Raw genomic sequence first — 26,826 nt, forward strand, 5'->3', positions numbered from 1 at the left:
GACCAGCCGATTGACACCCACAAGGATGACAAAGTGCCTCCCCTTTAGCTGAAGCAGAGGCCAAAGCAGGGTGATGGGGACAGTGCCTCGCCACTCAATTACCAGGACCCTTCTTTCCAGCAATATGGGTTTCCATCCACGGATAGGCAGTTTTCTCCACATTTGAAAACTAGAGACAAGGGCTGTTCCAGTTTCTCATGATGAGCCCTAACTTTGGAAGAGAAAAACCACAAGAGCGAAGGAAAAGTGGAATGTAACATTTAAGAGAATAAGAGACGGAAAAAGGATAGATCACTGGAGCCTCAGAATTGTGAAACCCGATCACCAAGACGGTAATCCCCTGAAGGATCTTCACCTGCTATGTTTTAGTTGGGCATACTGGAATGGCCTTCACACCTAGGGTGGCCATACCAGGAGCTATGCTTCGAATGCACTTCGCCCGTTCTGACCAGTGACACCCCTGCCATGCTGAAGCAGCAGAGCAGGACTTGGGGGAGAGGCCTAGGAACTATGAATCTAGAAAAATGAAACTCAATTCAGAATGCTCAGCCATGAAAGGGATATCATGCTGGGATTGTCAAATAATGCTATAACAAACTACTGACAAGAATTCAAAAAAGCAAGCAAAATGTTTACATGTACTAAAAATTGATGCATATGGGGTGGGGGGGAACTTTTCTTGAAAATGCATTTAAAAAGGGGGTTATTACATTCTGTACAACATTATGAAAATCTCCTTTGCATTCCATTCACATATTTGAGTCCATTAAAAATATTTTGTCAAAATCGGTTCTCATATGCAAGAATAAAAGTCAGAACGAAAATGAATAAAATTCCATTCTTAAAATTTGAAGGTCTAACCTATCTTCTCCGAATAAAATTAATAAACTGGTAGTATTTAAAAACAAATTATTTTAAGTATTTTTGTGCAATACGTTGCTGAAAATTAATCAGTACATATACAAAAAGTAAAAAATTTAGTACCGATTTCGCAAAGACCCAAAAGAAATGAAATTAATTACCACTAAATTTCAAAACTCCCTATAAATATGTAAAATAAGAATTAAAGAAATGCGACATAGTAAAACCTCAAAATTATGAAACCATAGGAATTCAGTCAAAATCTAACGTTATGAAGAGGGGAATATATATGAGACCCAATCACCCCCTTCCAACTGAAAATCACTGTGTTTCTGTAATCCAAAATTAGCTGTTGAACTATTCCCAAGTATTTAATTATAACAGTTAACCTGAAAATTTTGAAATCCTCCCCCACGCAGCATAAGTAAAAGTCCAATAAGGCAACTGAAATTACTTAGTTACTTTTAACTGAAAATAGAACTGAAATAATACAAAACTTACTCATTGTTCGTAGAGTCAATCTGTTAGAGACATATTAAAATATAATATTTTATGAAGTATTAAAATTTATGAATTTAAAACCTATTTTATGAAATATCAAAATATTAGTTTCTCTCTAATGGACTGACTCTGCAAACAATGAGTTAGTATTATTTAAGTTCTATTTTCAGTTAAATGTGTCTAAGGAATTTCAGTTGCTTTACTGGACTTCGAATTTTAGTTACACTGCGTTGGGGAGGACTTCAAAATTTTTGGGTGAACAATTACAATTAAACAATTTGAAATGGTTCATCGGCTAATTTTGGATTACAGAAATGCAATGATTTTCAAATGGAAGGGGGTGCAGTTGAATCTGATATATCTTGCTCTTGATAACATTATATCAGATTTGACTGAATTCCTCTTCTTTTGTATTTTTCTGGTTTTGTAATTTTGATGTTATACTATTTTACATTTCTTTAATTCTTATTTTACATGGTATTTTGAAATTTAATGGTGTTGAATTTCACTTCCTTTGCGTCTTTATGAAATTGGTTCTAAATTTCTTACTTTTTGTCATATATATATCTGGATTAAGAAATATGTGCTCTTGATGTCTAAGTGAAAATGGAAAATCGTTCAGCTTAAATTTATTTATTTTCTTTTAAAAATGTATGAACATATAAAACACACATTTGCAAAGAAAAAACTGTCATAATAACAAAATAAAATCATAGCTGTAAAAAAAGAGGGGGGAGAGAAAACTTATAATTCTTCATAAGCAATGTGTAGGAATACATATACTGACTGAACAAAAAGTTTATGTTTCTGTTTACAAGAAGATTTAAATACAGAGGAAAATGCAATAAATGCAATATACTTTGATAAAATAAAATACATTCGCTATTTACTTAATTTATACACTAAAATAAACTTAAAACAATGCAATGATGACCTACAATTTATTTTGAAAAGGATAACATATATAATGAACAGTTTAGAGATACTTTCAAACTTTCCAAAAAATAAATCAGTTGGTTTTTAAAACTGATAATACATAATGGAAATCTAAAAATACCTACATACTTAATTCATTTTGTTTTTCTCGCATTTCAAAGCAAAATATAACTTCCACTAAGCATATTATAAAAGAACATGAGAAATAAAATGAACACAAACGTTTTGCAGTGCACTTTGTTTAAGATCAAGACAAAACATTGGATGTAAAAAATATTGTATTTTAAGTTTTAACCATCAATATCATAAATATTAGGAAATTAAAGGAAAACAGTCCACTTAAATTTATACACTTAATGTCACTGTACTTAAATACAGGTACTACAACTTGACTTATTATCAAGCAAAATCTGATAGAGAATTATAACAAATTTAAAATTAAAATAACTTAATACATTGACTAGTAGATACAAATCATAAATATGCATTATTTAATAATGAAAATTTTCTCAAATTCATACTTTATACTAAGTTTGCCAGAGATCAGTAATAACACTAAGTAATTCAATATAAACCGAATAAAACAGTTTATTTTTTAAGAAAATGTTATTCATTAGTCACTCTACAAATATTCAAATGAATGAGAAACACAAAGATCTGTTATCCTGTAGTAAACCAAAACTCGGCAAAATAATACCCCTGCAATCTGTTTACAACCCTTTGTTATTTCCTATACAAGGTTTAAAAAGGCACATCCTCCCTTTCTGTAGTTAAGTATTACATATCAAGAGTCAGATTCTTCAGAACTCTCAGTGATGACAAAATTAGTGTCAATAAGCACGATAAGTTACTTGAGAATTTTTTTTAATATCTAAAATGTAAATTTATTCTTCACTAATTAATCATTAATAAATGAAATTTGACTTCACACCTCCTTTTCAATGACAATACATAACATTTAGCTTTTTATGGACTTAATATGCTGAAATCTAAGCATAAATACTATACAATATTTTTAACAATTTATTACACTCTTAAATCTAAGCATAAAAACTATACAATATTTTAATAATTTATTACATTCTGAAATCTACGCACAAAAACTACATAATATTAAAAATAAAAAACTGAACAAGTACTTTTCTCTCCCATTTTAACTATATTACAGAAGGGAGTTAATAAATCTTCACAATTTAAACTAATAAAATATATAATCACAGACTGCATTTTAAAAGATTTCCAATACTTTTGTATAAGGAAATACATGTTTTCAAGAAAATAAATAAAACTTAAAATATAAAATAGTTTAAATATATGGCATCGACAAACTTTTTCATATTTCACAAATAAGCTATCACACCAATGCAATATTTCATGATAAAGAATTAATTGTATCAGTTTTCTACATTGTTTACCATATTTTATCATTAATATGATGTAAAAAATATGCATAATAGCCACAAAATTCTACATTATAAAATTCACAAAACTTGCTTTCTTTTTAAATACCTAAAAATGTAGCTTTAAATATATGATAAATTTATAAAAAATTGTTTTCTCTTAAATTGTGCCTATAAATGTGTTTAAATGTACTTGTAACAAAAGCATCTATATGAAATAATAATTTCATTAAATTCTCAAATTGCTGCAGGATTGGGAAGGAATAAATATAAATGCATTTGTGTTAGGATTAGTGATAATATTAACATTTATCATAGAATGCAGAAAAAAATAACATATGTACAGCTCAATAATAAAATTTCTCCGCAATCACACCTACAAATTTGTTCTTGACTAGAAGCATATGAAAGGCTTGTGCTCAAAATAGCAACCATAACAGCAACAATATCAACTACAGATTCACAACAATTTAAATCAACGAGAAAGTTGACATAATCACTAACTTTACATGATTACATTACATATACTTTGTACATATGCAGAAACACTTGTACGATTTCAATTTAGTCTTTGGAGCACATCACTCAAATTCATCAGTTCAAATTTTCATAACGAAAATAAAGAAAAATCCCTGCATTTAAAAAGCTTTTAAAAAATGACAGTTATAAAGGAAAACATTTTCTACAGTAATATATAAAAAAATTTTCCATTTCAGAGTCATTTTAGCTTTATCTCTTAAAAAATTTCAAGGCAAAAAAGGAGGGGAGGGACATAACGGAACAAAGATTATTACAAGAACACAGCATAAATATATTTCATCACATGAATACACATATATAAAATATTCCTCACACAGTAATTGGACATATGAATTATACACACACAGGGACTTCCCTTATGTATATTAAAAAATGTCAATCTGCAAATGGCACTGTTGCTCTAGACTTCAAAATTATAGACAGTGAAGAGCAAGAAAACATTACATAAGAGCTTTAAATGAATTCTTCACATATTTCTAAAACATGACAGTGCTTTCAAGGAAAATTTTAAATTCATCATTTCCTTATAATTTAACTATTACTGTAAATCATCTATTATACCAGCAATATAAAACAGTACAAGCAGAAAAATACAATAATCTGAAGGAAGGGAAGAATAGAGTAAGCAAGAAATATGAATTTAATAGCAAATACTTTTAAAGTACAGGGTTCACTATAACTTATATGTGGTTTAAATATTAAAAAGATAATAATAATCTATAGAGTCAGCTACAAGGAAGTCAAAAAGGTAGGTATGAAAATGCTATGGAATAGTCTTTTGGTACTTAAAAAATAAAAATATGATTTATACAAAAATATAACAGAAATGAGATTAATAACAAAAGATGAAGTGCAAGTATGCTTCACATTTAGATATATGTTTTATGCTTCATAACTCAGTTAACAGGCTGCCTATTCAAGAGCATCAAGGTCATACCTGAAAAAGAGAACCATATTACTTATACATACAAAAATGTTCTTCTACCTTCAACAACGCTTATATATAAAAAAATTTTCTAATATATTAGAAGTCTAAATATATTAGAACACATAAGAAATTAAAGGATACAGCAAAGCTTGATAATGAAACTTCACATTCATTTGAATGACTTCATGTTTACAAATACATACCACAACATTTTAAACATTTGAAACATACCACAGCACTTAACAAGTTGGTATAAACAGCACTTAACAGCTATTAGAATTTCTAATACTGCTCTTAAATTTGATTATAATGATTAAACACAGAGGAACTTTGGTATCTCAAAAATTTTCACACCCTGAATGTTTTCTGAAAACAAAACATACTCAAAACAAATTCTAATATGTCTCAATTAGTCAAATCCTTTACCTGAAGAAATCATGGTATATGGGTAGACTTTTTGAGTAACACAGGAAATACTTTTCAATTCTCAATAATATTATACATTATATATTACTGGACATAATTCCAAAATCAACACAGATCATAAACAAACAAACAACAACAAAAAAAATACCTTTGCATAAACTTTATGCACAAATTAACCTACATCAGAATTATTCTTATAAGAATAGAAAAATTGCTTCATGGAACTTTTTATTAACACATCATTCAATAAAATTTTACACAAGCATTGCAATTATCAAAAGCACAAAATAGTTCCTATACATAATATTAAAGAACAGAATTTTGTATAATATTAAAATTTATCATAAATCTTCATAATATAAAAGTGTTAAATTTTACACAAGCATCGCAATTACCAAAAGCACAATATAGCTGCCATACTTAATATTACAGAAGATAATTTTGTGTAATATTAAAATTTATCATAAGCTCTTCACAGGATTGCTACTCAAACAGGAGAATGAAATACCCTGACTTTTCCAGGTTTTTCCAGGTGTGTTTTAAGAAAATTCCAGTCTATTCGCGTAATGCAGGTTGGCTGTGCTAAGAGGTAAATTCATTCTGGTATTAACTGAGAACAAAAAAATTTGCCAATTACATATGACTTATATAAATATAATCCCCCAAAGCATTACTATTTTTAACTATAATGTGAATTGTTTTCTCCATTGAAGATTGAGATTAGAATCTGCCTAACCTGGATTAAAATGTCTTTTTTTTTTTTTTTTTTTTTTTCCCAGACATTTTGCAGCTAAACGAAAGAAAGAAATACATTTAATGATATTTTTAAATAAATTCAGGTATTTTATATTTATTCAGCAGCATACATAAGCAAAAAATATGTGCATTAAAATTCATGATGGTACGTCATCACACTGCTAGAATTAATTTCAGGATTATACCAAAGAAAATTTCCTGAAATTTGAAAGTATTATTTACTAATAATAAATAAATTTAGAGGGAAGAAACAACATTAAATGATATGAATAACATAAAAATAAAGATAATTTCTTAAAAAATTGAATTAGAATAATAAACAATATTTTAGTGAATATAGTTATATTTAATGGTTAGCCTATGTAACTGATTACTATTTTTTTATTTTACTGCAAAATGACAAATAAGGCATTTATTAAAAAGGACAAAAAAAAAAAAAACGTTTAAAAGATTTTGTGGTAAAATCCTAGTATACGGTAAGGCCTTGGCACGATTTTGAAAATTGTTGCCAACACCAAAATGACCCTTTACTGCTCATCATAATGTCGCCAAATCTTGTATGCACCGTACATTAAAAAGAAAAAAAAAGTTTAAAACATTTTGCCATAAAATCCTAATATACGCCAAGGCCTTGGAATGACTTTGAAAATTGTCGGCAACACAAAAATGACCCGTTTACTGCTCATCATAATGTTGCCAAATCCCATATGTACTGTACATGGAGATTAGAATAGAATATGGAGGTTATTCTAACCCACAAAGTATAATGATACGTGTTCTAACCAAAGTACTCTGTGTCATTATACTCTGTGTTCTAACCAAAGAACGTCTATATAAGAAAGAAAGGTTCCATAGACGTAATGCTATTACGCTGCTAGCAAGCGGAGGGAAAATTTGCCAAGAGATTTGGCGACGCAAACTGGCGGTCAGAATTTCGCTCTCAGCGATGTGTATAGGAAATTGAGGAACACGTGTTAAGAAGAAACATTCTTTGACAAAACATTTGATTTTTCGCAATAATTTAAACACGGATTTTCATAGTTCCCCCCTCAAAATAACTAATCCATTAATTTACTTGCGCAAAAATAAATTTTCTTTTGCTTTAAAGTTTAAAGAAATTTTAAACGATATTCATTTTATGAACTCTTGATAACATGACCTTCGAACTTCAACACTGGCTTCAAGATTTGGCGACAGATATTTCGCACATGCGCAGCTGTTTCCTTCTACATTGGAACGAAGCAACTCCTGTTGCAGGGAAGTTTTCCTTAACAATACACATTCTTTGATTCTAACTTCCACAGTACCGTATACTAGGATTAAACCGATTTTGTTTTATACGAGAATAAGTATTTTATTTAGGTCAACATGCAACATTCTCGAGGTTACTGGAAACTTGCTTTGCCTCTCTCAAAGACAATCTAATTGGAACTGCGAAAATTGGCTCTATCCCAGCTGCCCAAATGGCACTCACGAGATACATTAATTGCCAAGAAAGTGATCGCTTCCAACCTTGGCACAAAACTTGCTTTTTGGGGGGAATCGCTGTATGAAATTCTCTGACTTTTCCAGATTTTGACTAAAATATTTAAATTCTCTGACTTTTCCCTGAATTTTTTGGTCAATTTTCGAATTCCCTGACTTTTTCCAGTTTTCCCGGTAGCGTGGCAAACCTGTCTTCAGTAGCATAATATTGCTGAATAGATTGATTAAATGGATAACTTACCTACTAATCTTATAAGTGCAACTCATATAATAATTATTATTATTGTTTATCAAAGGAGGAACCTCACACCAACCTTTTCCCACTCCATTCTGTATTAAATTTTCCATGTTCTTATTTAAATTTATTTTTTCTGGAAATAGGTAATTCTGCATTTTTAAGACAACAAAATAAAGCTGTAATGAAAGTTTCATATCTTTTAATTTCAAAATCATTCAAATTACATGAGATTTTAAAAGTATTCTTTCAATATTTCCTAACAGTGTAGCACCACATATCTCAAAAAAGTTATATGGTTATTATTAAAAATTTCTTTCATTTTAAAAAATATTTGTTAATAACATCAGTACTAAATTTATAATCAAATAAATTTTTGCAGTTTAAAGCAACAGGTGAATACATATATAACTTGTATACATGTTTTACAAAGCTACTAGAACAACTGTACATTAAAAGATAACATTACAAAATATTCATGTCATTTTAACTCCAATTTTTCTGGATATTTATGCTTATTTATTTCATTTCCTTTATTTATTTTTCTAAGTTCATTTACTTCAATAAATAATCTATGCTCATCTTAGTTTCTGAACCATCTTTCTAAAATATCAGCTAATTTGTTAACATCTTCATCAATATTCATTTGAAGAAAATAATTCCTTTTCCTTCATGTAATCAATTTTTTCCTCAATAATTTTTCTCTACATCTCTGAATTTGCCAATTTAATAAAAAAAAAAAATTGTTAAGATACACAAAACAAGTTCCTAATCTTACTTCTTATTTAAAATAACTACAAAAAACTTTATGAAATGATATAATATGCATTAAGATATAAAAGATAAATCTTTTAAATTGTCCCTTATCAAGACCTTTATTAAAAGAGAAATTCGCTTCTATAGATGATATCCAAATGACAGAATGATTTTCGCTATTTCCCATACTTTTGAAAAGGGAAAAATCGCGAAAATAAAGGAAATAGAACTGTATTAAGAGAAGGACATTTGGTATCAAAAGCAAAGGTATTTCATTATTATTACAGCACCAACTATTTCAGTGGTACTATGATACTTCTTGTTAGTAAACTGAGCTAAAGCAATTTATTCTACTTTGAGCTCTTGATAAACCGTGACCAAACAATCGGCAAAGCAGTACTATAAAATAGGTAGTACTGTAATAGAAAATTCAGATAACTTAACTCTTAAATGCTTTTTTCCAAAAATTCTCTAACAAATATGAGAAACCCACCATAATTTTATAATAAGACAGTCTATTCTGTATTTACATTAGCAATATGTTTCATTTTGTGACAGTTCTTTTCTGCACTTTTAGCTATGGAAATAGCTGAAACAGTATTTCTCGTCTAGTTACTAGGTGTTCTTATACAGGTAAAAAAACGTGTCTGTTGATCAGCTTCTGTTCTCAAAGACTGAGACTAACTCCATTTCAGGCCTTCTCCATGTGCAAAATAAATATAAGTCAGTTTCTCTAAGCCTGCTCTTTAGACAGACAGACTGAATATGTTTTGTTGTAATTAATAAACTAATCCCATCTTTTGTTTGAGGATCACTTGTAAGCAACAGTCCAACATTCGTAAAAATAGCAGCATTACTAATTTATATAAATGTTAACATGATCTGGAGCAAGTATCTACTACACAAAAATGAAAATTTTCTGGACTTCTCTTTATTTTCAGTTACATTTTTACCTTTTTTCATTGTCAACCTTTATTAACATGTTTATTTCTTAAGTCTTTTTTCCAAGCCAATTTTGCTCACACAATCTGCCAATTTACCTGAATTATTTCAAATAAAAGATATTTCTGCAATAACCAGAAGTAAATTCAACCTCAAAATGCCTTATTAAGGGCACTTTAAGTGTATTATTAAGCAATTTTCAATAGGAGGATAGTAAAATTTTCGAGATCTTTGACCTGAATTCCTGCTCAACCAAAGTTTCTTGTAACTTCATGAAATTCTCATATTTAACCTTCCAGCGGGCGTGCATATGTGTGACATACACTAGATTTTTGTTGGAAAATATGACTTATTGTAACCCTTTTTCTGCATCATCTCTCCTCCTTGAAATATTTATTAGGCTTAGTTCTTATTTTTAAAGGGATATAGTAGTTACTACTACTTCTTTTTTCACTGCTACTGTTTGTGTTGAGAACGGACTGTTTCAGCCTAATTAAGATGCAAAAACGAAACGTGATGTTACGTCATCTGGAAAGCCGAGTCGTGCCGATAGCTGATTGGTTGCCGTGAGATGACGTCATGCCTACTTCTGGTACAGTCAAAAGTCGTTAATTCGGATAACCACAATCCGGAATGATCTATAATCCGGACCTCAAAGCTACAAACTTTCTGTGCATGCGTCGCTTTGACCCATGCGTGTAAGACCTTTACAGCTGCGAATTTACGTGTGCGCGTGCGCAAAATACGTTTACGAATGCTCATTTAATGTATAACGGACGAGATAAGCTAAGCTAAAATTATCTAATTATCTATTTCAGTTAATGTTGCAGATTGCGTTGTTCCTTAATCTTCGAATTGGATCCGGCTTATTATTTTTTGCAGACTGTTAGAGCAATTTTATAAAAGTAAGCTTGAACTTTCGATTATTTCAAATAGAATTTCCGATATATATTTACTAATATGTAAAGGATATACAAAGCGAAAGTATCTTTCGGAGTCCATTACACAAAAAGTGGAATTGCTGCAAAAAAATGGATAAAGGCATATCCTTTGTTTATCTAAACTTTAATGTTTGTTTATCTAAACTTTATCTTTAACGCCGCGGAGCAGCACAATGAATTGGAAGTTGATCTGTCAACACTATACTTATCTTAAGGGCAGATGTTTTTATTTTATTTGGCTTATAATTGCTTACTAAATGTGGTATTTCCTCTCGATGTACTCCGTCTTTGATATGATTTAAATCAAATGCCTCGTCATTATAATTCGCTTCCGATAGCGAAGAAAGTCACAGACGTTATTGAAAACGAAAAAATTTCGATTGACAAATTAGTCGATATTCTCGACACAGCAATTATAGGACTTAACTTTAACTGAACAAGAAATTATGTCTGTTTATGGAATTAAAGAGAATGTATTATCACATAAAAAAACGAAGCATCTTAAACAGCTTACATTGAAAGAAATGTTTAATAAAGTAAATAAATAAATATTAAGCTTTTTTTTTTTTTTTTTTTTTGTTGTTGTTGTTAATTTTGATGCCCTTTAGATCATAATTGTTCTTTATTTCGTAAATTACGGTTTCATATTTTTTATTTTATAATTTCTCCACGCCATTTTACTAGATTTAAACTGATGATCTATAATCCGGAATCGCCTGACGAGTCCTGATTAACGACTTTTGACTGTATAAGTATCTCGCGTCGCTCTGGCTCATTCCTTCTAGTTCCTGCTTTCTTGGCTCTTGGGTGTGCGGTTTCCAGCCCCTATTGAAAGACATCTTGCGATGCGTGCAGTCCGGGGATAATTTCCTTGGTTCCAGTCTACAAGATGACTATTCCGGAATAAGTTCCTTGGTTCCTGTCTACAAGATGACATTTCCCGAATAAGTTCCTTGGCTTCAGTCTACAAGATGAGTTTTCCTGGATTCTCAAAAGAAGCTACAATGTGAGTGACTGCCGTGGGCGGCATCCATGTTCTTCATGAAGGTGGCACTTAACACAAGTTAGCAGCGATGTTTTACTGGGCTATGATTCCTTGTGTTCAACTACAGTGAGCAGAGTTAGGCCAGATTTAAGTGCTCCCAAGGACTTAATTTAATTTTTCAGGTGCTTTCTTGATCATTAAGCGTGGACCTATTGATAGTGTAGCTAATTTCATTTGAAACCACATAATTTCTGTTTAGGATATGTTCTTCACGTATTGAATGCTAGTATTTTGGAGACCAGGTAAAATATTATTTAATATATGAAATTTTTTATAATGATGGTTATATTATAATTTCTAAGTTACTGATATTGTTTAAATTTATTCATTGTGTTCTTATTTTTTTTTTTTTTTTTTTTTTTTTTTTTTTTTTTTTATATATATTGTTAATAAATTGGTTAAGTTTGAAACCTTTTATTGTCTTCAATGTCTGCACAACACATAACCTTAGGGTGCTTTTATTGCTACTGCTGCTAAATGTTTAATTTTATAAACTTTAAACTTTGCTTTTGTATCATTTTGGTTATGGGCCCAGCCCGAGTTATCTTTATTGCAGACTTTTGAAGTTTAAAGTTAATTTAGGACTTAAGAGACTGGAGGGTGGTTTTTGTTGAAATTCAAATATGGCTACTGTTAATGTTATGCATAATATTGCTAAACTTGAGGCATGTAATTATTTTACATGGTCTAAAGATATGAAGTTTGTCTTAAATGAGAAAAATGCATGGCTTTTGGTCAAAGGTATTGAAAAATGTCCTGATTTAAATGATGTTAAGGGTATTACAAAAGAAATTGTTGCCGACTATCAAAATAGAAGTCATTTGGCATTATCTTTAATTTATATGAATGTAAGCCCTGAATATAGAAATTTGATAAGTCAAATTGATGACCCGGTAGTTGCATGGAATACGCTTGCCAAATACTTTCAGCCAGATTATCGATCAAGACATATGTCCTTGTTTTCAGAGTTTTTTAATTTAAAATTAAGCCAAATTAAAGTATTAGTTTCTTTTCTTCTAGATTAAAACAGGTAATTGAACAATTGGCTGATATTAATCAGGCTGTAAGAGATGTATACATATGTTTTCAGTTTCTTAGGTTCCTTCCAGATAAATATGATCAAGTAGTTCAGAATGTTTTGAGGTGGCCAGATGAAAAGTTCATATTTAAAAATGTTGAACTTGAAATACTAGCAGAGGAAATGAGTCTTAATTTAAGAGAGATAGATAGGGAAAATTCCAATAAGACTATAGAAGTTCAAAGTACTCACTGTGAACCCAAATTTAAGCAGATTAAAGGGCTCAAGTGTTATAAATGTGGCCGTCCTGGTCATATTCAAAAATACTTATAGAGTGAAAGGTAATTTTTCCAGATCACCCTCGCCTGCTTCTTCTGTTTCCTCAGCTGTATCTAGTAGTAATAAAACATCTCCTAAGTGTAAGAATAAACCCAAGTTGTGTAAAGGTAAAAATAATTCCCATGCTCAGTCCCATTTTATAGCTCAAGCTAATGTTAACAATTTGGAGGAAAATGATGATAGTTGGATTTTTGATACTGCTGCATCTCATCATTTTTGTAAAAATCGTGAATTGTACGATACTTTTTCTCCTGTGAAGAATGAGAATATGCTAGTAGCTATTGATGGGGTAACTTTTCCAATTCATGGGAAGGGTACTGTTAAAAGGAAATTTGGGGATATAGTTATTTTGCTTAAGGATGTTTTATACTCACCTGAACTGAGACGAAATTTAATATCTGGACCTAAGGTGGATATCAATGGAGCGAGATTTTATGGTAAAAATGGGCAAATTAAAGTTACTGATGATGAAAATGAAACTTTGTACAAGGCTAAGTTGATAGGAAGTAACTATCATGTATTCCCGAAAATAGTGAAAAAGGGGGCAAATCTGTGAAATGAGGCATCCACAGTTCAGCATAACAATAGTGAATTATGGCATGGTCAGTTTGGTCATATAAATTATGGTGCTATTATCAGGACTAGTAAGAGACATTCAGTTCGAGGTCTTCCTGTGTTAAAGCACTCACCTAATTTGTTTTGTGAACACTGCCAAATCAATAAGCAAAGACGAATCTCCTATAGACCCTTAGAAGGTATTCAAGTAAAGAGGCTGCTTGAAAGGGTTTTTTTTTCTGATATATGGGGACCTATTAACATTCCAGGTAGGAATAGTGAACATTATTTCATTTCCTTTATTGACGAATATTCTCGTTATGTGGTAGTGTACCCCATTGTAGAAAAAAGTCAGGTGTTTGAAGTATTTGAAAGGCATATAGCACGTGCTGAAAGATCTTTGAACCTTAAGTTGAAATACTTTAGGACTGATAATGGACGAGAATATGATAATGAACAATTCAGGTCATATTGTAATAAAAATGGTGTAAAGCACGAATTTACATACGTATATACTCCGGAACAAAATGGAGTTTGTGAGAGATTCAATCAGACAGCTCTCAACAACGTATGTGCAATTTTACATGATAGTGGATGCATATTCATTTAATAGAATTTGTCATAAGGGCCAAGATAGAACCCCATTCGAATTGTATACTAAGCGGAAACCATCAGTTCGTTACCTTAAGGCATTTGGAATGATTGCCTATGTGGGAATTCCAAAGGCTAAAAGAAATTCTAAGCTTGATCCAAAGGCAACGAAGGGCCGATTGATTGGGTACAGTGTACGAACAAAAGGGTACAAGATTTGGTTGGAAAATGAGCAAAAGGTAGTAGAAACCTTAAATGCTACTTTTAAAGAGTCAATTGGAATGCAGAAAAGTGGCAGTGGAGCTGCACTGGGCACCCTTCCTGATTTGGAATCTGAAGAGAGGATAGAGTTCCAATCTACTGATACTCCAGCTGAGAGGAAAGAACTGATACCAGTGTACCCTCTTCTATACCTAGCACTGACACTCAATCTACATTGAGACAAGTAACTTGGCTTCGTAAACCTGTTCCAAGGCCAGACAGCACTCGTATGGATGTGTACTATTTTGAGAGGGAGTCTAATCAAAGACTACGATCACCAAATGATGTAGAAAGGTATTGCACTGAGCATAATATTCAGTATGATCCTACCTTGTTTGATTTCAAGGGAAGCAATACTTATAGTGGTGAAATCCACCCAACTGGCACTCCTTCAACGTCATATACTCAAGATAGCTGACTAGAGGTTTCAATTCCAAACACTTTGAATTGAATTTGGAAACATAACCAGGCAATGAAATCCACAGAAAAGCTTAAATGGATAGAGGTAATGGAAGAGGAAATGGCCAACATGCGAAAGCATAAGGTATGGCATCTTGTTCCACTTCCTAAAGACTCCACTAGGTTGCAGATGGATTTTCAACATTAAACGTGACGTATTTGGAAACATCGTTCGTTTTAAAGCTCGTTTAGTGGCTCAGGGTTATCGGCAAATTAAATACGATACCTATGATGAAACCTACTCTCCTGTAGTTAACTTTTCAGTAATAAGGCTCTTTTTCTCTCTTTTAGTTGCACACCTTGGATGGGTAAATATACAGTGCGACGTAAAAAGTGCCTATCTCTAGGCTCCTTTATCAGAGGAAATTTACATGTCCCAACCTCAGGGTTTTGTAGAGCGAGATAAAGAAACTTTTGTGTGTCGTTTAGATAGAGCCTTGTATGGTCTGCATCAGAGTGGACGGTTATGGTATTACGAGTTGGATAGAACACTATGTAACCTAGGGTTTATCAAGTTTGAGTGGTGTAATTGTGTCTATCGTTTTAAAGATTTTGTCATTCTGTTGGTTTATGTTGATGATATTGTTGTGTTTGGAAAAAGTGAAGTTCAGGCTAAAAGGATATTAAAAATCCTGAATTCACATTTTGATTTGAAAATTTTGGGTAAAACAAGAAAGCTTTTGGGTGTGGAATTTGAATATGAGAACAATAGTGTTTTGATTCATCAGCAATTATATATAGAAGACATAGTTGATCGATTCAAGTCTTTTAAAATACAAATTACTTCCCTTCCAATAGTTAAAGCTGTGAAATACTCAAAGTCTCAAAGTCCCAGTACACAAGAAGAAACGACTGAAATGATGAATTATCTTTATAGAAATGTTTTGGGATGTCTCTCATTTCTTTGCAATCGTACTCGTCCAGATATAGCTTATGCTGTTAATATATTTTCTCAGTTCCAAAGCAATCCTGGTAAGTTTCACTGGGAAGGATTACTTAAACTGTTAGGGTACGTTTCCAATACCAGACAGCACAAACTTAAACTGGTATGCAAGGAACTCAAGCTCAATATACATTCAGATTCGGATTTTGCTTCAAGCAGGGATGATATGGTGTCTATTGGTGGACAAATAGCTTTGTTGGGAGAATCACCTGTATCTTGGCGTACATTTAAAGAAAAGGGAGTGAGTTTGTCTACTATGGAGGCTGAATTTATCTCCACGACTGAATTAGCAAAAGAATTAGTTTGGTTTAAAAACATTTTGGATGAATGCATTCAGTTTAAGATTGCAAGTAACTATGTTTCAAACCAATATTGTTTGCGGATAACATGGCTGCTATATGTTTTACAAAATCACCCATTGAAAACTCAAGGACAAAACATATAGATGTAAAACAATTTTTCATTCGTGATCTATTGAACAGGGAAATTTTTGATTTAAAATATATTCCAAGTAAAGATAATCTGGCTGATCCCATGACAAAACCCCTGTCTAAGCATAACCTGATAAGATTTTGTGGAACAATTTTCTTGTGAAACTTGTTTTTGTGTGTATTTAAATTAAGAGTTTTGTTTAGTAGAAAATAATATGTTATAAGTCATATTATGATGAATATTAGATAATGTAAAACTGTATAGTGTAGAATGTTGTATGATTGACGAGGGCCCTGGGTAAATGTATTGAATGTATAATCATACATATGTCTTTGTATTGTTTTGGAACATGTTGGACTTTCTTTTTATGGTAAAATTTTGAAAAATAGAATAAGATGTTCCTAAAGGAAATTTTTTTTTTTTTAATTTCTGAATTGAATGAATTGTGATATTTATTTATTTTTGTTTTGAATTTTGCAAAGATACTGGTGTTCAGTTTTATTTCAGGTCGGAGATGATGATGTGGGGGGGCATTTGTTGGAAAATATGACTTATTATAACCCTTTTTCTGCATCATCTCTCCTCCTTGAAATATTTATTAGGCTTAGTTCTTATTTTTAAAGGGATATAGTAGTTACTTCTACTTCTTTTTCCACTGCCACTGTTTGTGTTGAGAACGGACTGTTTCAGCCTAATTAAGATGCAAAAACAAAATGTGATGTTACGTCATCTGGAAAGCCGAGTCGTGCCAATAGCTGATTGGTTGCCGTGAGATGACGTCATGCTTACTTCTGGTATCAGAATCTCGCATCGCTCTGGCTCATTCCTTCTAGTTCCTGCTTTCTTGGCTCTTGGGTGTGCGGTTTCCAGCCCCTATTGAAAGACGTCTTGCGATGTGTGCAGTCCGGGGATAATTTCCTTGGTTCCAGTCTACAAGATGACTTTTCCGGAATAAGTTCCTTGGTTCCTGTCTACAAGATGACTTTTCCTGGATTCTCAAAAGAAGCTACAATGTGAGTGACTGCCGTGGGCGGCATCCATGTTCCTCATGAAGGCGGCATTTAACATAAGTTAGCGGCGATGTTTTACTGCGCTATGATTCCTCATGTTCAACTACAGTGAGCGGAGTTAGGCCAGATTTAAGTGCTCCCAAGGACTTAATTTAATTTTTCAGATGCTTTCTTGATCATTAAGTGTGGACCTATTGATAGTGTAGCTAATTTCATTTGAAACCACATAATTTCTGTTTAGGATACGTTCTTTGCGTATTGAATGCCAGTATTTTGGAGACCAGGTAAAATATTATTTAATATATGAAATTTTTTATAATGATGGTTATATTATAATTTCTAAGTTACTGATATTTTTAAAATTTATTCATTGTGTTTTTATTTTTTTATATATTGTTAATAAATTGGTTAAGTTTGAAACCTTTTATTGTTTTCAATGTCTGCACAACACATAACCTTAGGGAGCTTTTATTGCTACTACTGCTAAATGTTTAATTTCATAAACTTTAAACTTTGCTTTTGCATCCATTTTAATTTCGCATTTGTTTCGCAGATCAGAAGGTGCTGCGACCGCGTGTCCTTGCCTATTCTCTCCTCTTCGTTCACCCTTCTTTTAGTCGTCTGCTGGATTTCGAGGAGTTAATGCGAGTCTGCAGATTTACTATTTGTATTCCAGAAATACGCGCAACAGTTGAAGTTTTTGTTATATCTAATTTCCTTTTTTATTATAGAAAATCTTTATTCTTTTACATCTAAATCTTATGATTTTGTATAATTTGTGGGCATAATTACTTTTAATGATAGAATAGAAACACTGTATGCGTCACATACGCTCGACCATGTAGGATATTTTTGTTCTTTTCTTTTCAGTTACGGCGAATAAAAGTAAAATGCTCGACATGAATGATCCGAAGGATCTTGAGATTATAAGAAATATGTTTTTATGTAACAGTGATGACGATGAGGACATTATTTTAGATGAAAGCATTACAGATGAAGAAGAATGAATTTCAGAAAAAGGCGATTCAGAATCTGAGATAAGTGCAGAGAGCAATTCTGAAGAGGGAAATAATGATGATAATTCTTCTGAAGTGTATATAGCTCTTCAAATGAAAAACAGAAAAGTCATCGATTCTTGGACATGGCATAAAAAGAAAACTAAACGAGCACCTCATAACATACGTGTTCATGTTTCTGGAGTCATCGGTGAAGCTAAATATCTAACAGATATTTTGGATATATGGAAATGCCTCTTTACTGATAGTTTGATAGAAATCATCGCTGAAGATACGAATAAGTTTATTTCTTCTGTGAAGTCTAATTATTCTCGTATAAGGGACAGCAGAGAAACGGATGGAGCAGAAATAAACTCTTTTTGGCTTACTTTACTTAGTTGGTATTTATCATGGTAACATAATTCTGGAATCTTGAGGAACTGTGGAGAATGAATGAATTTAAAAGTAGTAAAAGTAGTAATGAACTTTGTTTTTGTTTTTTGAACTTTGTTTTTGTTTGTTTGAATTTTTGTTTTTACTAAGAGCTTTACGGCTTGATGACATAAACACAAGAGCAGAACGAAGAGGAGTCAACCACTTGGCTTCAATAAGAAACATTTTTGAAAAGTTTGTCTCTAATTGCCAGAAGTGCTATTCACTTGGAGAGAATGTCACCACCAATGAGAAATTAGAAGGATTTTGAGGAAGATGTGGTTTCATTCAATACATTCCCAAAAAACTGAACAAATATGGCATAAAAATTTATGCCATGGTAGATGCTTGTATATTTTACACATACAATATGGACATTTATGCTGAAGCACAGCCAGATGGTCTTTTTACGTGAGCAACAAACCACAAGATGTTGTAAAAAGGTTGACAGAACCTATTGATAACACTGGAAGAAATGTAACCTCAGACAACTGGTTTTCAAGTTTTGAGTTAATACGAGAAATAGATGAGAAAAATTGTCATTTGTAGGTACTTTGAAAAACAATAAATCTCAAATTCCGGATCAGTTCAAGCTGACGACAACTCGCGAACCCAATACGAGTCTTTTTGGATTTAGAAAAAATATGACGCTTCTCTATGTGCCCAAATGTTATAGAAACGTCATATTGATTTCAAATCTTCATGATGACATAGCAATAGATGAAAATACCCAAGACCAAAGAAAGCCTGAGATTATCACATTTTACAATCGTACCAAAGGAGGTGTGGATACAGTGGATAAACTCTGTGCTTCCTACAATGTTGCCAGGAACACCAGGCGTTGGCCTCTTGTAGTTTTCTTCTCTATGCTGAATATAGCAGCAATCAACAGCTACATAATTCATTCAACGAATAATAGTGAAAAATTACTTAGAAGGTAATATCTGCGAAAGCTAGCAAATGCTCTTGTGAAGGAAAACGTTGAAAGAAGAAGCCCTAACTCTCTTCAAAGTGAGCTGGAATTTAAATTGTTGAAACGAAAAGCAGAATTAGCTGTTGTTGAAGAAATGAAAAAAAAGGGAAAAAAGATGCAAACCCTGCCAAAATGACAAGCATACTAGAATTGCGAGGTTCAGCTGTGAGATTTGTTTAAAATTCATTTGTCCAGAGCACTGTAAACATATTTGTTCAGACTGCACCGATGCAATGAAGTGACTATGAAATTGATTTGTTATGTAATATTTAATGTGTTTTTCACTTACTGATTAAAAATATAAAAGTTCAGTTGAAATACTGGCAGTTTAATTTTGTTTTACTTTCAAGTTAGTTTGGTAAGTCTTTAGTCCATTATATTGTTTTTTTGCTTTATACTTATTTTATTTTCCTTAATTTAAAGTTAATATTGTTTAACTCAATTGTACTTATTAACATTTAACTATTTACAAACTAATTTTAATATTTTTGCTCTGGAAAATTTCTTTTTTATAATAGCGTATCTAAGAAATACGCGCAACCTTTCTTGTTGGTGCAGAAGGCGTGCCCGCTGGAAGGTTAATGATGTGCTGATTCCAACATACTTCATAAAATTTGATGTTAAGTTCTTGTACTTCAAAATCGGATACATATTACCTCAACTATTAACAAGTTGGTAACCACAAGCATAAAATTTCTTATATTCAAATGTAACAAAATACAACGAAAACTATATAAATTTATTACAATAGCACATGTACAATTTGAATAAGAGAATGAATAAGCGAGAAATACACATTCTAGCATATTTAACATGCATTTCCACAGATTAGACAAGGTATTTATGATTTTAGCACATCCGTGCCCTATAAGACGACCCCCAAACTATCAATGGCCTATGAATTTAGTTTAGATCAGCGATCATCATCAGGAACAAAATTTATATTTATTTTCTTACATCTGGCAATACTGCCCACAGAAGCATGTGCTGAGCATGAGTTCATATGTACCTCTAACACGTTTTACTGTAGGTTGTGTTATGTGTTCAAACAATTCGTGCTATAAAGGGTAATCAGTGTAAAATTTGTAAAGTGTGAGTTTAATCAAGGAACCAACGAAAAGAAGGAAATATGAAGTAAGCTTTAACTTGAAAAAGAAACACGCTAATGAATCAGACAACTGTGCTGCAGCATGGGCTTTCAATATAACAATGGTAAGAGAATGAAGGAAGAACAAAGATGCTATTAAAAAAAGCAATGAAAAAAAATGTTCCGTGAAGAGAGAAATAGCTTGCTGGCCAGATTTAGAAAATAATGCTATAGAATGGGTAAAAGAAGAGAGGCAACACTGTTATGCTGTTACAAGAAATATAATACGGTTTATGCACTGAAGTGGGCACACATCAATCCAGAACAAGGCAAATAAATAATTTAAAGCAACAGTAGGTTGGTGCAATCATAACATGAACATTAAAAAAAAATATGACAAAAAACTGCACAGAAATTGCAACAATACATGGATCATAAAGTCACAAGTTTTCACAATTTCTTTATTGATATGAGGCAAACACACAACTTTCCATTATCTAATATTGGAAAATACACATGAAACACCGATGAACTTGAACTTGATAAACAACAGAACTGTGGAAACAAATGGCAAAGAAACTGATCACATCAGAAGTACAGACCATGAAAAGATCAGATTTACAGTAGTATTAATATGCATGGCAGATGGAACAAAGTTAAAACCTACAATAATTTTCAAGAGAACTACGAAAATAAAATTCCAGTCAGGCATTTTCATGAAAAGGGATGGACGCACAAGAATGATGTGTGGAAGAGGCAACCAGGTACTCTACAACATCAACAGCCTGCTGGTATGGAATCCGTTTTGCAGCTACATAACTGAGAATATTAAAATTCGCTTAGCATGGAACAATACTATTGATGTTACACTAGATGGTTTAACTTCAATGCTATAAATTTTCGATGTCTCTGAATAAATCATTCAAAGATCACATGTGGAACAATCTTCATGAGTAAACAATGGAATAACTGGATGACAGGTAACAAAATGTCATATATGAAAGGTGGAGTTATGCAGGCTGTGTCACTTAATGTGTTATGCGATTTCCCGTTAAAATAATTGGAAAAAGTGAAAGTGGAAACAGTGGTTAAATCCTTCAAAAAGTGGGATTTCTAATGCTATGGATGGCAGTGAGTAAGATTTGTTGTGGGATACTTACGATGAAGAGGAAATTGACTCATTGAGTACAGAATGAGACCCATATGAAGAGCTTCTCAACAACGAATGTCAGGATGTACTTGAGGAGCTATTTGCCTTAGATGATAAATATGAGGTTTTTGCAGACTATTAAATCATTCATGAGTGCTTTGTCTTATTTTTTAACGATTTTAATGTATATAAATTTCAATCTAATTTTTTTTTCATCCGTCCTTTAGGCAACCCCAGATTTTGGGGTTTTTTTTTTTTTTTATGATTCTACTATTGTTTTACCTGAGGAAATATACAGTACATTATAAGGATCAAGTCTAACTGTAAACTTTTAGGATTGGTAGGGAAAAATTACCATTCTGTTGCAGCTTTGCTAAGATCCAGTTGTGACAGCTCAATAACTGCTTTACCAAGAATTTTACCTCTTGGGAACATCATGGAGCCACTTTTTGAAATTACTGTCACTTCAAGAGCATAGTTTGAAACTTCAGACATATTGACATCAAATTCAAGACTAGAATTAAGATTAGTAACAATTAATACATTATGTTATTTATAATTCAAACATTTTTAACTATGCACATAATTAAAATCTATTAACAGTACAGGTGCCTTGGATAAAGATCGAAATTACACTGTGTTATTGAAATTTCTTCCCTTTTAAAAAGACAAATCAGAATAAGTTTTTCATATTTTCTGAAACTGTGCTAATGCTTTTTAAATGAATCAGCCAAAGTAAATAAGTTCACTTTAACATATACAGGGTAAATCTGAAAAAGTGGGCAAAACTTTACAGGGTGATAGAATGCAACTATGTGAGCAATATTCATCAGAGAATGTATGGTCGCAAAGCAAGTGGTAAAAGGTAAGTTTCTCATTGTCACATTTTAAAAATTCATACAAGAATGAGAATAGATATTTCAGACAACATTTTATTAACAAGAATGTAATTGATGTACATGTTCAAAGAAATTGCTCAAAAGACATTCTGCCTCTGTAATGCAGGCTTCACACCTGCACTACAGGGACTTACACACATTTGCAAAGACACCTGGTCTTTGAGTATAATCAGCAACAACAGCGATCCTGGCGACTAGATCCATACTGGTTTCAACAGGAATGGTTTTTCATATGGTCCCATAGGAAAAAGTCCAAACACGAGAGATCTGGTGATCTTGATAGCCAAGCTATGGGTCCCCCCTCGACCAATCCACTGCCCTGGAAATTTCAGGGATCATATAATCAGCCATCCTCTTGGCAATCCATGGTGGGAAATCCTATTGGGTGTAAGCATTGATACTTTTTATGCACTTACGATGTGACCTAGAGCCTTGCCTTTTGAATTGCACCCAAACTTTCTATGACGAATATTGCTTGTATAGCTGCATTCTATCACCCTGTAAAGTTTCGCCCACCTTTTTCAAATTCACACTGTATTTGAAAAGGAAGAGCAATTAACAATAAATGATAAATAAAATTTACTCCCTAATTTCATAGTTAATTATATTACATAATCTTAGCACTCTCCTACATGAAGAAATATATGGAATCATAAAAAGACGTAAATCTGAAAATGAAACTAAATTCTAAAACGTTAAATAAGTTATACACGTTTTGATTTAAAAATTCTTAGTTAAAACATATCATTACAAAATTTCAAAAAGATTTTGGGAATACTGGTGGGAAACGTAAGAAAAGCACCTATTTCTTTCACTAGGGAGCTTTCCATTAAATTTCAACTACTATTTTTCAACAGTTCTGTATATAAAGCAAGTTTCAATTTAAAGCAAAATTCTGACTAAAATTATTAAAATTAAAGCAATTTCAGCATGGATTCAAATGTGAAGCTTTAGTACTGGCAATCAGATACATTAGAATAAAATAGCTCTTAAGAAATTATCTTAACCGTTTAGTGGTTGCGAGATTATGCAATTATTTCTTCCCAAATACGCATGATATCTGTCAGTCACAGTAGGAACAAATGGCACTTGTTTTCTCCCTAGATGCTTTGTTAAATATCATTATATATGAATGTGAAAAATATAGACCATTTTGAAGAAATTTATAGAAAGTTAGTATTTTATACGGATACTTAAGAAAATAATAAAAATGTTATGCTCTAAGGAATAATAAATTTATTAAAAATTATACTTTGTTAGTTTCAGTCTAGTTTCAAATTATTAATAAGTCAATATAATAATGTTTTAGTACTGAACATTTAAAACATAACAAGACATGACAGATAATTAATTTACAAATCAATATGGCATATAATATTGTAATGATCAAAATTTTAATATATATACATACAGTAAAAAGTCCGAAATCCGGATGTCCATTATCCGGAATGATCTAAAAATCTGGACCTCAAAACAACCAACAAAATTTTTCTCATAGGCTTTATGCATGCGCATTTGATTTACTCCTCCACACATAATAAAACATCTGGAGAGTCCCGATTCTTAATTTCACTTCGACACTAAATAAAATACCTTGTTACTGAAGAAACAATCATTTTAGCATAAATTTGTATGATCAGTAATTTGACTCCATTGATGCGTATTTGCTTGGCACACATCCTCAAACTGAAACATACCACATAGATACATCGTTGATCTGATGAGGCGAATCATTATTTATTATACTTTTCCTTTCATTACCGCATGTTTATCAACACATGACAACTTGAGTAATGACTCATGTAGCAATGCCTAAACAATTTTTTTATGTTAGCATTTGAATAATAAAGGAGCGTGGTAGCCATTTATGTTGACAGTACGCTTGGCAATGATTACACATTTCAGTTAAATGCGCTAAAAATATTGATGAGGAAGAATTTCCCAAATATTTCTTTCCCTATGCTAAAAATAGATTTTGTTGATGATACTCATAGACCTAAAGATTACATTTAGGGCTTGAATTAACAACAACTGATTTGTTATTCGCATTAACCCAGAACCAGTGCCAGGGCTCGTACGGGTGTGCTGAGTCGCAGAATTCAGGACCCACAGACACCGCATCAGGCGGTAAGATATCTAGCGCCGGCCCTCAATAAAGCTTAAGTATATGTGGGAATTTATTTATTCAGAACTCAAGCCTTAAGCATGTGCAAGAAATAGACATAAGTATAATAAATAACTAAACTAATACAATTCAGGCTTATTTGTCTCAGTGTGCGATAGAAGCACGATAAAATTTAACAGAACAACTTGTCGTTAGTCACCAAGCTCATGATGCATGGCCAAATGCATATAGTGAAGGATAGCGAAATTTGACAAAGACAGCCGCTAATTTTTCTAATATCGCAAAACAAAGGTGAAATTTTCGAGTTAAAGGGATTCTGTACAGAAATGTGAAGAAGCGGTAATAAATGAAGATGATATAAAAGAAGTTTTTCATTCTGTTGACAATGCTTCTCAATCACCAATCAATTAATGAATGGAGAAATCTGTAGTATGGTTCCAGATCCAGAAAATATCGTTACCAATAATGACGTAGGTGACACAGAAGTTATTGAAAAAGAGAAAATTTCGATTGACAAGTTAGTCAGAATCCTCGAAACAACAGTTACAGGACTTCAACAATGTAACTCAATAAGAGATTATCTTTGTCTACAGAATTAAAGAGAAAGTATTAGCACTAAAAGCAAAGTAACTTAAAACAACTTACATAGAAAGAAATGTTTAATAAGGTAAACAAATAAATATTAAGCTCTTTTTTTTTGTAAATTTTGATACCCTTTAGATCATAAATACTTCATTATTTCATATTTTTAATTTTATAATTTCTACATGCCATCTTACTAGATTTAAAATGATGATCTATTATCCGGAAAAATTCCAAATCCGGAATCCCCGAAGAGTCTGAATTTCGGACTTTGTACTGTATATATTTAAGAACAAGTTTTTGGGAGGTAGACCGAGACATTAAATGGTACACAGTGTGGCTTTCTTGAATCAGCTTTCAAAACAAAAATCTATATCCGAATATGAATAATTTTCACCTTCATAATCAGAGATTTTCACCTTCATAATCAGACTTTTCGTTAAAAAAATATGCTTTAGCTTTCTGCTTCATGCCATTTCTAGCTACAACACATATTCAAAATATAGTAATAAAATTCCTGAAAAAAAAAAAAAAAAACCCATCGGATTATTTTGAAGAATGAGCTCATTTTGTCTGCATGCATTGGGGCAAAAATCTAATTTACGAGTTGGACTCATTCGTTACCATTTAGGGAGACACTTAAAATTCAAGCTGTGTTTATGCCCATTGCAGTGTCTAACTGAAATGAGGGCAGAACTCGTTAAAAACCAGCAAAGGGTTAATGCTTCATATCGAACAGTCTTCTAAACAGAAAATGATGATGCAATTTCAAATAAGTTCTGGCTTTCCATCGTGAAAATTGATGATACCTTCAAAGGTACATTAGCATTATCCCTTTTAACTCAGAGATGTTTCCCTTTGTAAAAAAAAAGTTTAATCAATACAGAAAGCTATTACCAATCCAAAGCATAATACCTTGTATCTTCCAAATCACTGCACACTGCATCTGACAGTAAAAAAGCTTCAAGGGGAAGATCAAAAGAAGGGGAAGGATGTCTGAGTGCAGTCATTATACTGCAGGCTATGAATTCATGAAATAATTATAATGTGCACAGTGAATATGCAGTGTACAGTGATGAATTCTAATGATGCAAAATCCATTTATGTTCTATCAACAGAAGTTGTATGCATTATACATGATTTTGTATTCATGCAGTAAGCTGCATTTACAATCAGCTTTTCTACGATGAAGTAAAAGTGTACAATTCTAAGAATGTCAAAAG

At 32.0% G+C, this 26,826-nt stretch overlaps 1 protein-coding gene across 2 annotated transcripts in view; it reads right to left on the reverse strand.

Moving 5' to 3' along the window:
* Positions 1–1,979: 1,979 nt before the first annotated feature.
* Positions 1,980–26,826, reverse strand: part of Esyt2 (extended synaptotagmin-like protein 2) — a 147,824-nt gene continuing 122,977 nt past the window's right edge. For both annotated transcript variants that reach the window (XM_085808483.1, XM_085808484.1), the window contains exons 20-21: positions 22,353–22,511; positions 1,980–5,175 (exon numbers count right to left, since the gene is read on the reverse strand). In XM_085808483.1, the coding sequence (XP_085664609.1) occupies positions 5,151–5,175; positions 22,353–22,511 (184 nt within the window). In that variant the 3' untranslated portion in view covers positions 1,980–5,150. The remainder of the gene's footprint in view (positions 5,176–22,352; positions 22,512–26,826) is intronic.

This window comes from Stegodyphus dumicola, chromosome X1 (assembly GCF_044657685.1).
Source record: "Stegodyphus dumicola isolate Sdum_Otavi_A_Nest chromosome X1, ASM4465768v1".
NCBI classification, from domain to species: domain Eukaryota; kingdom Metazoa; phylum Arthropoda; class Arachnida; order Araneae; family Eresidae; genus Stegodyphus; species Stegodyphus dumicola.